General features: G+C 40.9%; 1 protein-coding gene across 2 annotated transcripts in view; it reads right to left on the bottom strand.

The window, feature by feature from the left end:
* Positions 1 to 16,937, bottom strand: part of sik2b (salt-inducible kinase 2b) — a 43,659-nt gene that overhangs the window by 11,344 nt on the left and 15,378 nt on the right. For both annotated transcript variants that reach the window (XM_028572961.1, XM_028572960.1), the window contains exons 4-7: positions 10,943 to 11,104; positions 4,015 to 4,139; positions 3,581 to 3,704; positions 220 to 446 (exon numbers count right to left, since the gene is read on the bottom strand). In XM_028572961.1, the coding sequence (XP_028428762.1) occupies positions 220 to 446; positions 3,581 to 3,704; positions 4,015 to 4,139; positions 10,943 to 11,104 (638 nt within the window). The remainder of the gene's footprint in view (positions 1 to 219; positions 447 to 3,580; positions 3,705 to 4,014; positions 4,140 to 10,942; positions 11,105 to 16,937) is intronic.

A 16,937-nucleotide genomic window follows, 5' to 3' on the forward strand; every position in this document is an offset into this window, starting at 1 on the left:
AAGTAAATGTGCCGTTTCTTTCCACCACTAGCTGGTCTTGTAAATTAGGAACTTATTGCACACATTCTCATCCTTCTTGTGTCTGTGGACAATCACCTTTATCATTCTGCTTTGATGCATCTAGTAAAACTGTTATCTGCGTCACAGTCTGAAGCTCTGACCTTTAAACCTGACCCCTTCATACCCTTGTTGAATAAATAAAGCCAGCTAAGTCCTCACCTCTATAGTCTTGTGCTGGTCGATGCCAAGGCTGTGCATCAGGCGAAGGACCTGTTCGCTGTACTCTCCCACAACTGCCTCGCCCTCAGCAGTTGGAGGCTGTTGGTACAGAACAGGCCTCTGTAAGGGAGCGTACAGAGCCATCCACTTGTGCTCCTTGATCTGGGCCACAGACAGACGCTTTGATGGGTCCAGGACCAACATCCTGCGGATCAGGTGCTCACAGTCTGCGAGGGGTGGGAGAGAACAATCAATCATAGATGATGTGACAAGGTTTTTATAGTCTTTCATATTTTAGGATCACCACTTTGAAAAAGGAAGAGGTTGTTTATGTTGTTGTTTATAACGCTGAGTACTGTATAGCAAATTAAGCTACAAAGTGTCATGTCCTTGACAAAGTAGCCCAGATAAAGTGGAGCAAAAATAAAAACGTAAGAGCTTTAAATCTGCTGAATTACCATCAGTTCTGAGCAGTGTGTCTACACTCTTTTCTACTTTCCTCTCTTCCTTATGAGAGCTTCTCACCTCTAGTTAGTGGCTAGATGAGTTTGACGTCAGACACAGCTGGGTTCTTAACAGGATTACAGTTCCCCTGGCTGTGCCGCTTTGGCCTGCCTGCACCCCTACTGCCTGCACTGCATTCCTGCCCGCACACAGCATCTTTACCCATATACCCTGCTGCTACAGTCTTAAAGCAAGACAGGTGTGTTCTTAACAAATAGGCCCTGCAGTTGTTCATTATCTACTTGATCTTTAATACTATCTTCATTAAAATATGTTTTTGAAATGAATTATCTCTACCTTGAGTTTTTTTATATTGATTGAAAATGCATTGACATATAGCTGGAATAAAATCAGCAAAATATTTCTTTAAGTGACTAAAGTTGTTCTCTTTTTGAAGTTAATTTAAAAATCAAATTATGATATTGTCTTAGTCCAATATGGTCACTTTAAAATAAATTATAAAGTCATACTCATTTAAATGTTATTAAACCTTTAGCTATTTTAGAGTTTACAAAGAGTTGTTAATGTCTACACAAGCAACCTTCTGCAGGTCACCTTCTTCCCTTATTCGCCTGCTCTACCAATAGCCTGTCTTCTGTCAGAGCGTTAGGAGAGCAGTTCATAAGCCCAAGGACATGGCTGCCAACAGTTACTCCCTGCTTCACATTCTTCACAGTTGCCCTGCTGTCCTACTAACGTATGTTTATATCACATTTTTTCAACCTTGTGCCTGGTGGTTCAGCCAACTAAATTTTTTCCCCATTATGTACATAACCAGTGTGCCCTTCACTACACTTTTGCCCCATGCTGTGGCATCTAAGCAGCTGCTAAGTTACAATGCTTTAAATACAATATAGTACAATACACTATACTTTGTTTGACCGAGTAGTTACTCGGGCTCCGCTTGTTGCTACAGCCGTGTTTATAGCAACAGTTGAAGCTGAGCACATTTTTCAAAGCTACTAACCACCAGGGAAGGTTTGACTATGTAAAGGGGATGGCACTGCATAATCGTCTAGCCGGCTGGCCGGCTGATTGACACACTTTTCTTAGCCAGTACATTACACCACCATGACTTAACCACAGAACCATCCCAGTTAACACTTGCAATGTCCCAGTGGTGTAAAGTTGCACTAAGTCCTCTGAACTCTGTTGCAAGAAGTTGGAGGGCAGAGACTAGGTACTCTCGCTGACTTCGTATCGTATCTATTTTATTAACTTTATCAGACACATGAGCTTACAAATAACAGACTGTAATTATTACATATAAAATGTAACCATCATGCATGACTGTGAACATGAGCGTAACCTTACAAACAGACATTTATAAATGAAATGCAACACAAACTGCAATTCAAAGCTTTCAAACATCAGTTTTCACTTGAATTCCAAAAAACACCCTATTTTGTTTCAGTGTGGGCTGTGATTGGCTAGCTGTACTTCTGCAATGCAGGACAGAAGAAACAAAATGTCACAAGCAGCAAAACAAGCAGCTGAGCTTCCCATGTGTATTTTTAAATGGGTTCTCAATTAGCTTAATTAGAGCTAAATAAATTAGCAGATAAATCAATTTGTTAACATAAAGCCGTTTTGCAAATCCATTAATAGATTAGTAATTTTTAGTCCAATTGTGCTGCTTTTCTCAGTTTTATATAATGTTAATGGTTTACATCATCTTTGGGATGATCTGACAAAACAAGCAAATTGAGGAAATCACCTTGGGCTCTGAGAACTTGTGATGGGCATTACTTTACTTTTTTATTCTGACCTTTTTTGTAGAGCAAATGATTCTGGTAACATGACTGTTGGCTGTTTGGTACAACTATCTACCAGGTCTGTGCAATATGCAAAAGCAGGGGAGACATAAGACAACCCTTACTGCTGTTATTTAGTCCGTAAGTTGGGAGTAGTCCACAAGAGAGTTTACTGTACAGTGCTAGGCTGTGCTGTGTACGACAGTGTTGACCAGGGAGAGAAACAAGTGGAGATGAGATGGACCATTTCTGGATGAAGAAATCAGCACACTCTGTTCTCCTTGTTCAGGGAACAGGGGCTGGACTGGGGGTGGGGAGGCGGGTTTAAGTGTCAGTCTGGCCACGGAGCTGACATTACACTCCTACATTCCCCTTATGTCTTAATTGTTTCAAGATCCTGAACAAATCTGGATGAGTCTCTCACCCCAACCCCTGTTGAGAAAGTGCTACAGACTTACAGATGGGACACACAGAAACAAGACAAGAGAAATAGACAGGGCCACAGACTAACAGGAATATGTCTCACAGATATAGAGTGTGAGTTAGACACACATACAAACAGGCAGAGTCTCCTCAGAGAGACAGACAGGCGAACTGCTGGAAGGCTTCACTGGCTCTTTCCCAGGTTACATAAACAGCTCCAGCTCTGGAATTAATCTGCTGCCAGCTAGCTAGCACAGCCGCTAACAGCAGGACTGCTTTGAGAAAGTTAGCCAACCTGACTCACTCTGCAGCCTGCATGCACGCACAGAAACCCGGACGCACGTATTCACATTACAGAGGACAATGACAGAGTGTCTTCTACTGTATCCCCTTCAAATGAGCGTAATGCTCTCTCATTAATGAAATGACCCTCTGAGTGGTTGCAGTGAACATTCAACAGTATGGTGACTCCAATAAGAAAGCATGATCTTTTCATCTGAGTGGCAGTATCCCTCACGAGAATTACATGCCATTTTGCCTCAGTTCGAATACAAACCGTGACAAGAGAGACAAATACACTGCATGTGTGTAAATTCACAGCAATGTGAGCTACTGAAAAGTGGGAGTTGGCATAGTCCCATCTTATTGTGTGTTCAATATCCCAGAGAGTCTCTTCTTACCTTCAGTCATGAAGTAGGGGATGCGAAACCTTCCTTCTAGGACTCTCTGTCGAAGTACAGGCAGAGTGGGCCCATCGAAGGGCAACGCACCACATACCAGCACATATAGCACCACCCCCATACTCTGAACATGAAAAGATGCGCACACACACAGAGAACACGGTCAGGGCAGTAGATCAACCAATCAACCAACCAATGGAGACTGTAAATAAGGTTGTAAGAATCACACACACACACACACACACACACACACACACACACACACACACACACACACACACACACACACACACACACACACACACACACACACACACACACACACACACACACACACACACACACACACACACACACACACACACACACACACACACACACACACACACACACACACACACACACACACACACACACACACACACACCCCTTACCCAGATGTCTAGCTGTGGGCCCTCATACTGTTGCCCCTCAAAGACCTCCGGAGCAGCATAAGGCGGGCTGCCGCACCATGTGGCCAGAGGCTCCCCGGGCTGGAAGAAGTTCCCGAATCCAAAATCTACACAGGGCAAAACAGAAGGGAATGGTGGTTGGTTTGAGAGGAAAGGTACAGATAAATCTAAACATGTTGTACTTAAAGTTTGACTGTAAAGTTCTTGTACAGGCCCTGTGCTGTACAAAAGGGAACCTGTAACTAAGTATATCTGTGACTGTAAAAAGAGAAGAGGTTAGGCATATGGTGAATATGTGTAGCTGCGGTGAAAGATTGTGCAGAAGTGGTCAAACTGCACACAGAAAATGTCCAGAACAAAAGGTGGGTTATGCCTTGTGACTAAGTGTCTCCATGGAGTCTGCAGGTTTTACATAATGTAATATGTGATCAACATATTTGTATGTTGAGGAAACAGATCTTTGTATGAGGTAACCTCCCCAGGAGACTGACATGAGGTCATCAATGCTGTGCTCTGATTGGTTGTCTGTAGAGTGACTAAAACTCAGATTTGATTCTTCAGACCAAGAAAGTCTAACTTACACTTGCAGAAATACACACAAAAGCCTGAGAAGTTCCTGTATGCCTTTCATTAAAATCCAACTAAAGTTGCAGTAAAATCTTCCAAAGCCAACTTGCATTCCTGCAATTACTCAGCCAATCCCCTTTTTGTATTAGTTCGTATCTTTCTCCCTACCTCCCAAACCTTTCTCCAGTAAATGACTTGTCTCTTAGTGCTCTAATTTGGTTTTTACAAGACTTGCTACTAGTTTTTGTTTGTGGTGCTGAGATGATTAACCCATTAGTGCATCAACAGACAATTAGTTAATCACTATTTTCATAATTGATTCGTTATTCTTAATACTTTAATCAAGAAAAAAAATCTTAACATTTGCTGGTTGTAGCTTCTCATATATTGGGATTTGATGGTTTTCTCTGCCTCACAAGAATTGGAAATGGCATCTTTTCAACTTGTGACATTTTATCAGAGTTAGGACTAACACGTTATAAAGTAGACAGTTCGCTAGAGAAAACAACAGCATGAAAGAGATGTGAGAAAGATGACAGCATGAAGTACCTGCCCCTGCTACTTTCTGGCTACGGACTGGTCTAACCAAAGTAGCACTAAACATTTTGACTGTGTTTGGATCGACTTACAGCTGTGAGTAAGCTTTCTCCGATATGAACATTATTAAAACCAATTACCGTTCCAGCTCACTAATGAGCACCTACACACGTGCATAAGAATGGACCTAACTCCATTTAAGCCATGATTCAAACTACTAGCAGGGCAGTCCCAGGCCCATTCCTCTCTAGGAAAACAAATGTAAATGTGTTTATTCAGATTCTGTCTTGTTTTCTTTTACTTGAAATGTAGGCATTTGTGCTAGGACTAAGTTTATTCATGGTCAAGATAGCTATTTGTTTTCCATACAAGTGGCATACAAATTTAATGTATCTGTATGTTAAAATAATCCTACTTGGAAAATTGGGGGGAGTGTATTGACAGATAATTATAGAGTGTGAGAGTAAGATACAGTGTGTATAACATAATTCATTTTTCCTTTGTTCTGTATCATGATGCTTTACAATTAACACAATCTACATATATAGCTAGCAGCCACATAACAGCTCACATTGCGTAGAGCTGCATATATCAGCTTTTAATTATCAATTAATCGGTAGATTAGTAGTATAAAATGCCAGAAGAGTGAAAAGCCAATTCTTTAAAGCACAAGGTGTGATCTTCAAATTTCTTGAATTGTCTGATGAACAAAGCCAATACAGACCAAAACCAAAGATATTCATCTAATGCTGAATGATAATGCAGTCTAATACAACAGTTATGCAATAAATCCTCTCTTTGTGAAGGTTAAAATTTCCCGATTTTGTTCAAATTGTTTTAGAGTGGTGTTGAGTCAGCTTGGTCATTTTGGAGAGTGCAGTTGAATTGCACTGCGTTATACAGAGAAGTGTTCCGTTATTTAGTCTATCCTTATTTACATAAATGGGGTGGACAAAACAATGAAAAAAACAAAACACCTGCAATACATAAAATGGTGCAGGAAATTCTAGTTAACTGGAAAAGACATTTGAGAGATTGTTGCAAACTCCAACTGAAAAGGACATGGCAGGTTTGACACTGTGTGTGTGAGTGCATGTATTCAATCCATTCAATTACTGCAGTGCAGTTAGCAGCAGGTGTGTTTGACAAAGTGGAGGGTAAAGCTGAGTGCCATAGCGGGGTTTATTACAAGCATGTTTACTGTCTGATGCTGCTGTGAAGGTGAGATGTGAGACGCAGGCAGAGCAGAGCGAAGCAGTGCAGTTGGTTTATCGTCAGAAGCTGTGACCCATTTCATGGAGCTGATACTGAGCAGACTGGTTGACGTCAAATGCTCCTGCACGCTGCAGGTGACTAACAGCACTCGTAGCTAAACAGGAAGGGCGGGGTGGGGGAGTGTGCGTGTGTGTGTCGCACACTAAAGTATTAGCATAATATTAGCTTAAACAGTTCACTCTGGAATCCACTCCAGGCTAACGGCTTATAAAACTGTGTGTGTGAACATGATGCGTGTAGAACGTGATCATATCACACCGCAGTAAGAGGACAGCATCCAAAGGTTACCATGTCATTTCTAATAAGGTATAAGCATTGACATAGTTATGGCTGCAGCTCAGGATGCACCGCCCTGGATTTAATCTTCTTGTGCCTTCTTGTCTTGTCTCCCAAACTTCTTATTACCAAACCTTTTCTATGTCCAATCAGGATTTAGCAACATTTAAATCTGAATCTGACCACAGTTGGTTTGTCACGGTCAATCCAATCTGATCAAAAGCACATCCGCACAGTCCTGACGAAGCCAATTAGCTGTGTAACGTTAAGATAAAATTACTAAGTAGATTAGTTTCCCCTTGAATTATAACTTTGATTGGTACTTACTTACATTTTGATGCTACTCTTATTGATAATAGGAAGAATAGTGCCCCTTTCATTCCCACTGCACGCCCCTAACGCCTGATTTCGCACTATGTTACTTTGGTGGGTGGGCACAATCTCCTGCGAGAAGTCTGTAACGTTTTACGGCACTACCACTGATTTTGGTAAAACTGGATCTTATTTTATGGAGAAAATGTTTTCATGGTTTTTCCTCCTCCTCCGGCTGCTCTGCCTCGACTATCTGTGATTTACGGAGTCAAGTAAAGCTTTAACTAACTGCTCACTGCTGCTATCTGTATGGCTGCAGTCAGCTATTTAGCTCATATAGCTGGGCTGCCAGGTCTGGGAGATTGAAGCTAATAATTTAAATAAACTACTAAAAATAACTAATTAGCTTGTAATATTAGCTTGCTTGCTATGTCTTGTGATGTACTCCAAACAAATGCACAAATGGTCCTTGAGATGAGATTGTTCTGTCAACTGCTGTTTCCAAAGTCTAGAATTGACTATGAAGCTCAATGGGAATTTTTGTTTAAGGGTAATTCGATAAAACAACATATACCATAATGACCAAATATAATCAGAGATAAAGGTATAGCTACTAGAAAGAAGACATACCAGCAGACAAGGGTCTACCTCTATATATTGTTTCACGGTATATTTTAATTTGCATACCATCCTATTGTCCAACCCTGTGTGTTAATGTATGACATAATGTTTTTTTAAAGTGGTTCTCCTGAACCCTTTTTGTTTATTTGACCATAGCAAATTAAACACAAAATATACATATTTTCCTACTAAGCCACAAAGGCTGCCTCCTCTCCTCCTCTGATCCAGTAATTCTCTTATATTTTAGTTATTTCTCCTGCTCTCTTTCAAACCCCTTCAACTCAACTCAAACGTAATAGGGCTGTTTGAAATTAAAACATAAAAGGCACCCCCTGCCGCCAATTTCCCTCTCCTCTGCAGACACCTTTAAGCATGACCTTTCTTTGACTGACTGCTGCCTGGTTAAGCTTCATACATACTGACCAGAGGTGGCCTTAAGAAAGCAGGGAGAAATCACTGGACTGAATGAAAAACCCAGAAGCATAGGTACTCTGTCCGGACATGCATATGCAGACTAGTGCTTAAATAATTAGTTGATAAGTTGATAAACAGAAAACTTTAAGAGAGTCATTCATCATTCATCATCACTGGTGCGGGGGTTCATGAATGTGAGGATTTGCTGTTTTTACCCATTTTATATTACTGTAAACTGAATATCTTTGGATTTTGGACTGTGATTTTGGCCCAGACCCACATTGGGCCAAAAGGCTACAGGATCACCATGTAACAATTAATTGTTTTTTTTAATTCTGTAAGCACCACTGAAGCATGTTTTAAAACTGAAATGAAATGAAATTCTCTGGAAGATGGTTTGGGGTGGACTTTGGGCTTTTTCACTTTGTAAACCTATAACGTGAACAAAAAGATATACTGTATAACACAATAAAGGAAAGGTAAAAAGCCAAAAAGCATTATATGAGCACTTTAAAGAAAATTGGCAAATGTTTTATGAGGAAGGAAATGCATTCATCATATTTATTAGATTTGAAGCATAAATAAAATGTTTTAGTGATTTATACAGAAAGAAAACATAACTTTAGTTTGACAAGAAAACTCCACAGGGCACCTTTAAGGTCTAAAATAATCAACAGATTAATTGATTATATAAAAAAAATTAGATACAGATCTAGATGCACATTAGCCTAGCAAAAACACAAAAAGAAAAGGAAATATGCATGTACCTCTCTTGAACAAAGGTTGAATGGGTGGCTGATCTTAACTGACACCAATATTACTGATGCAGTACGGAATATGAAGTGAGGACTGTCTTTCACATGTACTGTACAAAGCTAAACTTTATGTACCATTTGCCAAACTTGACAGAGCGTTTTGTGGGTAGGAGAAGCACAGAATGTACCTTACTGCTGATGTCCTCCCTGGAGACCTTTTCTCTAATCACAAGCCAGGTAATGTTCTGTTCATTGTTTTCCTGCTTTAAATCTAATCTGCTGTGCCAACAATCGGCTGTGAGTCAGACATGTTTATGAAAATTACTGCTGCTGGGGTAATAACATCTCCAAGTTATCATCTTGGACCCTTCTGAGAAACAGTGTACAGGATGATGAGAGTAATGATGCAGGTAAAACACTCAGTTCTCTATCAGTTATTGTATAGCTTTGTATAATTTTTTCTTATTTAATTTGACTTTTTATAGAAAAAAAAAAAGAATAAAAATAAAAAATTACTGCTGCTGGGGTAATAACATCTCCAAGTTATCATCTTGGACCCTTCTGAGAAACAGTGTACAGGATGATGAGAGTAATGATGCAGGTAAAACACTCAGTTCTCTATCAGTTATTGTATAGCTTTGTATAATTTTTTCTTATTTAATTTGACTTTTTATAGAAAAAAAAAAAAGAATAAAAAAAAAAAAAAAAAAAGACACTGAACACTGGCCATGACTTGTATGCAGGTTAACTGGGATGCTCATCGGTAATATTTCCCCCATAAAATAACATTTATCAGACCAATAAACAAAGGATTTTAATTCTACTATTTGGAGTCCACTACATAAAGTCCTTTAAGGACAGAAGGACCTGTATTTTTAGCTGTCCTCATGTGATCAGCTCACCTTAGATCAGGGTTGTCAAACTCATTTTCACTAGGGGCCACTCTGAATCCCACCAAGGGCCAGACATGTAAAGTTTATTGACGTGCTTTTGTTACTGCATGTCACTTTTTGAAAAACATTTTGGTAGCTTTTTTCCTAATTTTTATTGTTTTTGTTCCAACTTTTTAGTGGCTTTCTCAGACATTTGTCACCTTTTTGTAAATGTGTTGCTTTTTGTCACATTTTTGTTGACATGAAGCCTTACAAAAAAGTCATCAAAAGAGTTCCTTAGCCATCATAGAATTTAGCAAATCAAGAAATACTATTGTTTTAACAACAACAACCTGTTTCCCAGCCTGAATATGAAAACTCTCTGCTTCTGTGGGAATTTCTGAGTCGCAGTCTGCTTTGAATATCAGGTAATTGCAGTTTAAAAATCACTTTCCTGTGTTTTGGTTTGGCGCACAACTATGTGGGCCAAAATGTATTGTGAACCCAAATTGATGTATGGGCCGGATCTAAATCTACAAGGGGCCGGATTTGGCCCGCGGGCCTTGAGTTTGACACATGTGCCTTAGATGGATTTTAGTATCAGCTCTGACTAAGGCCTAAGATAAACCTTGGCCTGTTTCAGAGCAGCTGCAGCCCTGCCACCCTGCTCTGCACAACTCCTCATCGTTCTCCCTTCACCCTCTACTCTGTCTGCAAAGTAGCCAATCCAATGTATCTACTCCAAATAAACTCAAACCCCTCCACCTTTATTTCCCCACACTACCTTCCAGCCTCCCCTTCCTCCAATCTGTGAAACAGCAGTAGGGTGGCATTCTCACTAGCTAGCTCTAAATGCCAGTTGCTTAATAATGACACTTTGAAGCTTGTACTTACAGACCTCAAGCCTAGTCTCAAATCTCTGCCTCTTTTTGTCCCTTTATCTTTAATGTTTCCTCCTCAAAATTAAAGCTAGGTGTCACTGGGGAAGGATGTTTGATCTCCTCTGATCATATGTTTGGAAAAGGTGGCACAAGCTTTTGGATTCTTGCTGAGATTTTAAGACGTCTATTCTGGCATCTTTCAGCTAACAGCTATCAACCTCCGACCATTTCTCAACACTGTGCAAATGGCTTGGGCAGGTAGTTAAGACATTTCTGAACTACACCGGCACTGAGATCATGGCAGGCAATGGATCAAAACTAAATGTTTCCATGCCAAAATCCTGTATTCCTTATCCATGAATACGTTTATGGACTCCCCTGCACTACGTCGTTACGGTACCTGCAATCTTGATATTCATGTGGCCATCCAGCAGCAGATTCTCCGCCTTGAGGTCCCTGTGGACGATGTTGCGATTGTGACAGTACTCTACAGCCGACAGGATCTGCCAGAACTTCCTCCTGGCTTCTAGCTCACTGAGACGGCCGTGCTTCGCCAGATAGTCTGCAACCAAAGAGAGAGAGAAACAAAGACAGTGGAGAGAGGCGATGTGTCATTTTAGAAGTATATGCAGATAATATTATACATTGACTTATATAAAATGACTCTCTGGGCCTTTCAAATACAGTATCAGATGTCACTTAAACTGATTTCTCATATGAACTCCGGACAATATCCGAGAAATCAGGTCCAGACATTGTCCGAAGTTGTCCTTTCACACATGACAAAATTGTCTGTGTCATTTACCGGAAACACGCCATGGTTTGGTTTAGGATGGCGCCTGGGTTGAGTGTGCAGGAGGCAGGACATGACGCTGATTACACTGTGGTCACATAGGCGGTTTGTAATTTGGTCATAAACAACAGAGTCTCTTGCTGTTCCTTGAAGTTGCCCGAGAATTTTGGCTTATGAATCTCGTCGTCTTTCCAGTTAGAAATTTCCATTGATGTCTTCGTGTAAATGCCCCTTCTTCTTCACCCTATGATGTTTTTTTTTTCCTCCTGGTTACGCGCAAGTAGAATGATAGAGAGGTCATCAACACACCCACTCGCTCGCTGTGAATTCTACAAACAATGACCTGCTCTGTCCACACATGGATTCAATTGAAAATTACACAGGCTTTGTACTAAGGGAGCTGGCAGGTAAAGTCTGTTTAATTTCCAGCAGACATTTGCATTTGCTCATATACAGCTTCTCTGGGTCCACATAATTTCAGGGTTGAAATGCATGTGTGAAAGGGGCTTTTCTAGAATGAAAAACACCTGCATTCTTTACAACTATACAAAGTGTTGGTGGTTGTTTTGAAATGATAATTTACTTTTGATGAGGTGCAGGCCTTGTGCCAATAGCAGTTAACGCTATATTACATCATGTAATGTGTCTGTGTACTGTGTCGTCAAAGCATCAGGAGGAGAGGGGAGGACGAGATTACTGAGAACTGGTCTTCTGCTATATTATGTCCACATTAGTACGGAAAGTTGGAACAGGGTGTGGGGGGGCTTAGTGGGAGGTAGTCAGTGTATGATTGAACTGCACATACACAAACACACTATTAGATAATTAGTGTAAATATGAACATCGGTTCTTATCCACTGAGACAAACAAAAACGGATCTGATTTATCTGTTTATCTGAACACAAGCTGTGCACAGAGCATTGAGACAGACGCAGTTTGTGGTTGTTTAGAAAGATGCATGAAACTAGTCTATGCAGTCTGCGGTGGGGTAAAATCATTCATTTTACTGTCTTCTTTCTCCAAGCATCCAGATCACTGACCTTTTGCTCATTGTCTGCTCTCACAGCTTTTCTATCCTTTCGCACTCAGCTTGGCTGACAGACTATTCTACAGGATGCATGACGTTTTGCAGCCCTGTGAACTTTGGAAAGTATGGTGTTTGTTGCTGTCGGCAGGGTTCCTCTTCACACCTCTCTGTCCAGATAGCTTGCTAACTCTTCAATTCACACTCTGTGGCAAACAAGATAGGACACTGCGTTGGCTTTCCTTCCAGCTGGCATGTATACAGACCACCGACCAAACCTGACGACAATGCACAACAACCACAACACACGCAGCCAACAAAACTTCATATACGAGTAAACAGAATGTGCAAAATATTAGGAATGCAATTATGTGAAGACCCAAAAGGTAAATCTCATAAAAGAGCATTTTTGTAATCACAAAGACAGGGGCTTACAGTAAAATAGGGGTACTAAAGAACTTTTTGCATCATCTTTACATTTGTTACCTGTACCTTATAACTTTTCACTTTTTAACACAAGTAATATTGCTGTTATTTCCCTGGTGTGCACACACATTTATGTAAAGATGAGATCACTGATTCACAACTAGGCCTCTGTCAAGATGCACAGAGAAGTCACACTAAGCCAATTTCACAGCCCATTAACATCAAAAACATTGTTCCATCAACTAACCGATACATTTAAAGTAGAGCAGCGTATGTCCTGAGGCCAGCGGCATGCATCACATTGTAAACACCTCATCTTAACAACTCTGTATTGTCTCAGCTAAGGGTAGACCAAAGGGTCAGCTGCGTGCTGTGACAAAGACCGTACAATAAAAAATGATGGCCATATATATAAAGGCCATAAGCTGCACTATTAAACTTCAGGGAGATGATGCTGTTCTGTCGTCAACAGTGGGGTTGATAAATAGCTAACATCTGACAGAGTGAGAAAACCTGATTAGACAGTGGCTGGCACATTCCACAGAGGAGACCATTTAGTGAACAGGGCTGCTTTCATGCAACGCTGCTAATACAAAAAAACACACTGGGAAAGGGAATGTGTCGAGGTGGTCCAAGTTAGCACCTGTGAGGAGAACAGGACTCTAAAGTAATAACCGTTTTGGGTCTAAACCTCTCCCTTTCTTGGTCTCAGTCTCTGAAGACGTCAGTGTGCTTCAACCGAAGAGCTTGTCAGACAATCAAGCCTCAACAATTTGCACAAACTAGTTCAATTCAAGCATATCCCCACCATGTTGTCTGACCACATTTAACGAAAACATTATCACACTTGCCCTTCAATAGCCATGCCGTCTTCGGCAACATCATTGATTTTTGGAATATATTAAGAAATCTAGGCCTGCAACTGGTGATACTTTTTATTAACAATTTAACTGCAAAATTATTAATAAAAAGGTGCCTTGTCATTTCTAAGAATACGCAGAGAAACAACACTTGTCCTCTGCATTTCATCCATCCTATACATAGGTGCAGGGACCAACTCTTTGCCAGTGCCTTTTGACTGCTCCCTGACCTTTTGGTCAGATCAAGCAGGATTCCTTTTAAGGCTCTGACACACCAACCCGATTATCGGCCGTCGGACAGTCTGGCGAGGTCGGTGACTCGAGTCTGTTCGGTGTGTTCATGCCGTTGTCAGTCGGAGGAGCCGATTTGACTTGTTGAATCGGTCAGTGGGCAGTCGGACTCAATGACCAATCTGATTGGTGGAGTGCTAGCCCTTGACTAGCGAATCAGTGCTTCTTCCACAAGAAGAAGACTGAGAGCTGACAACGCCATTATCTTCTTATTACTAGCCTTTGTATTTTCTTCTGTTCAGCGAGTAATGACAACAACGATCCTTCTCGACTACTATCAACACTCTGATGAAAACAATGCCTGGCCACAGCATGCTCTGCCTTTACTAGGTCTAGAGAGATGTTCCGTCATTTCCGGTTTTCATTTCTTGGGCGACAATACAGATTAGCGCCGCCTGCTGTTATGGAGACATATTACACAGTGTTTCCTCTATGTTTATAGCATAGTGGCAGTGCGCCATGGTAAAATTTCCAGCGCCACAATATCAGAAATAGGGCAGACGCACAACAGGGTTTCCGCTATGTACACCACGCAACACCGTTCCTTCGGTGGTTTATGAAAAATAATAAAAGTTGTAGAGCCATCAGCTCTACTGAACTCAAGCAAACTGTCATTCGCTCTCTCTCCCCCTAGGGTGAGCAGAGCAACTGGAACAGTGACAGGACGTCATCACTCGCGTCCTGGCAACCAAATAAACAACAAGGCTAGTACTGGTACTACTTCACTCAATAAGTGATAAACCGTGACGAAAGCTGCGACATGAAATCCGCACTCACGCGGGTCCCGTGAAATTTTACAGCTACAGTTTATTGGAAAATAGTGTTGGGCACGCTGACTTTGATGCATTTACTGTTTATCAGACCCCAGATGAGAAAAAAAGCTAATGTTAGCCAACGCTGCAGTGACGGCCCCTCTGCCTCTGACTCCCGTTGCAGGAGAACGCTGTATTCCTCAGACATGCTGTATTAACGTTACTGTTTTAAAACAGTTTTCCAGGTTAGTGGGGGTGCATACCGCTCAAAACCAACATGAAAACCGTAGCTAGCTAGTAATGTTCACTCAGCGTTTAGTTGTTGTTGTTAAACTGTGTGTAAAATGAGCGGTAACGTCTATTTACTGGATGGTTTCAAGGTAACGGTCGGCAGCTAACGTTAGCAGATAAGCCCGTACACTGACGTCCAATTCACCCCTCCCCCCGCCGCCACCGCTGAAAACAATTCCAGAGGAAACACTGTTACATCTCGCGCAGAACATACGCTCAAGTCGGCGTCGCTTCGGTGTTCCGAGGCACTTTTCTTTTAAGAGACTGGAGCAGTCTGATCAGTCCGACTGCCTTTTCTGCTGACGGTTGGCTGTCAGGTTGGTGTGTCATAACCTTTAGAGCTAAAGCTGTGTTTTTGGTCAGGGGGGCACTGACAGGAGCACTAATAAACACTTTTAACAATGAAATGCTCAACAAACCAAATACTGAACAAGACAACTAATCTTATTGCTGTATCAACAGATGCACTGTGTTGCTACGGCTTGTTTTACAGTAGCACTTGAAAAACAAGCCATTACTGGCGCGCGCACATGCACACAAACCGCAGTATGTTGCCCCAGTGGAGGGATGAGTAATCCACTGATACAATGTTGGCGAGGGCAAGGGCCTCAGCACAGTGAGGCAGGCAGAGTGGCATTCTGGGAAAGTGAGCAGAACAGCTCAACAACCACTGTGTTCCTCTTCCGCTGAGAGCTGGGTGAGGACCGGACTCTCTTAACAGCTGCTCAAGTTTGGAGGGGACAAACATCATGGGTACAAACTGGCTTGTTGGCTAGACCTCTGGCTGGACTTCAGATAACACTGTGGGGCAAGCATGGTGTGTGTGTGTGTGTATGTGTGTGTGTGTGTGTGTGTGTGTGTATATGTATATATATATATATATATATATATATATATATATATATATATATATATATATATATATATATATATATATATATATATATATATATATATATATATATAGAGGACAAGGGGCAAATGCACATTATTTTTCAGAAACTGATACACAACCCACTTACATACAGCAACATCATTTGCCCAAACAGTAAAAGGTGCAAAATTATGGAACGCTCTGCCAGACCATTTGAAATGTATTCCAACATTAGCCACTTTCAAAAAAAATACCAAATTGTAGCTGATTGAGGAACAATATTGCGCTCATATTTAGTTTTTACACTGTGCTCTCTCTGTATACTTTCTCTCCTTTTTCATTTAATTCCATTTTATTTCATCCCTCTTATTTTTAATAATGTTAATCTGTATTTTTAACCAAAAGCCCTACTAGGGACAAGTGTAAAACAGCTAAAAACACTATGATACATAAATCCGATGACTGTTTGTCCCTATCTAAATAAACCTTTAATAATAACAACAACAACAACAACAACAACAACAAAGTCACGTCTATGTGCGTGTTAATAGATGTTGGTGCTGATTTCATACCAACACTCTCAGGGTTTAAAATGGGCTGGAGCCAGTTGGAGCTGAACACTGTCCTTTCATCCAAGTTATATCCCGCCAAAGATCAGCTGCTCAACTACTGGTTGTGACAGTCAAATTCTCTTTCATGGGATAAGTACTCATTCAAGAGATATTTAAATAAAAAAAACACAACAATCCCATTTGTTTTGCCTAAAAAAATTACTTACTTCTGCATTTTTCACCGACTTAAAATACTCTTTCCATTCAACTCATGGGTTATTCCACCCCAAACACAGAATTCTCGATTTATTTTCTGTGAAGATCACTTGAGGTCCTTAGACAGGTAGTCTCTGAATGTGTAATATCTGGTGTTGGGAAATACATTTATTTTTGTAGCCAGTTCATACTGCTTTAACTGACAAGCAGGTAAAGCAGTAAAACAGACCACTGTATTCTTCAGATGTTTTACAAAGCTCTCTTGCAAAGTGTCTTATCATTTGGCCTTATTTGTGCCTTTGGTAACATGTATATTA

The sequence above is a fragment of the Perca flavescens genome, chromosome 3 (genome assembly GCF_004354835.1).
Source record: "Perca flavescens isolate YP-PL-M2 chromosome 3, PFLA_1.0, whole genome shotgun sequence".
NCBI classification, from domain to species: domain Eukaryota; kingdom Metazoa; phylum Chordata; class Actinopteri; order Perciformes; family Percidae; genus Perca; species Perca flavescens.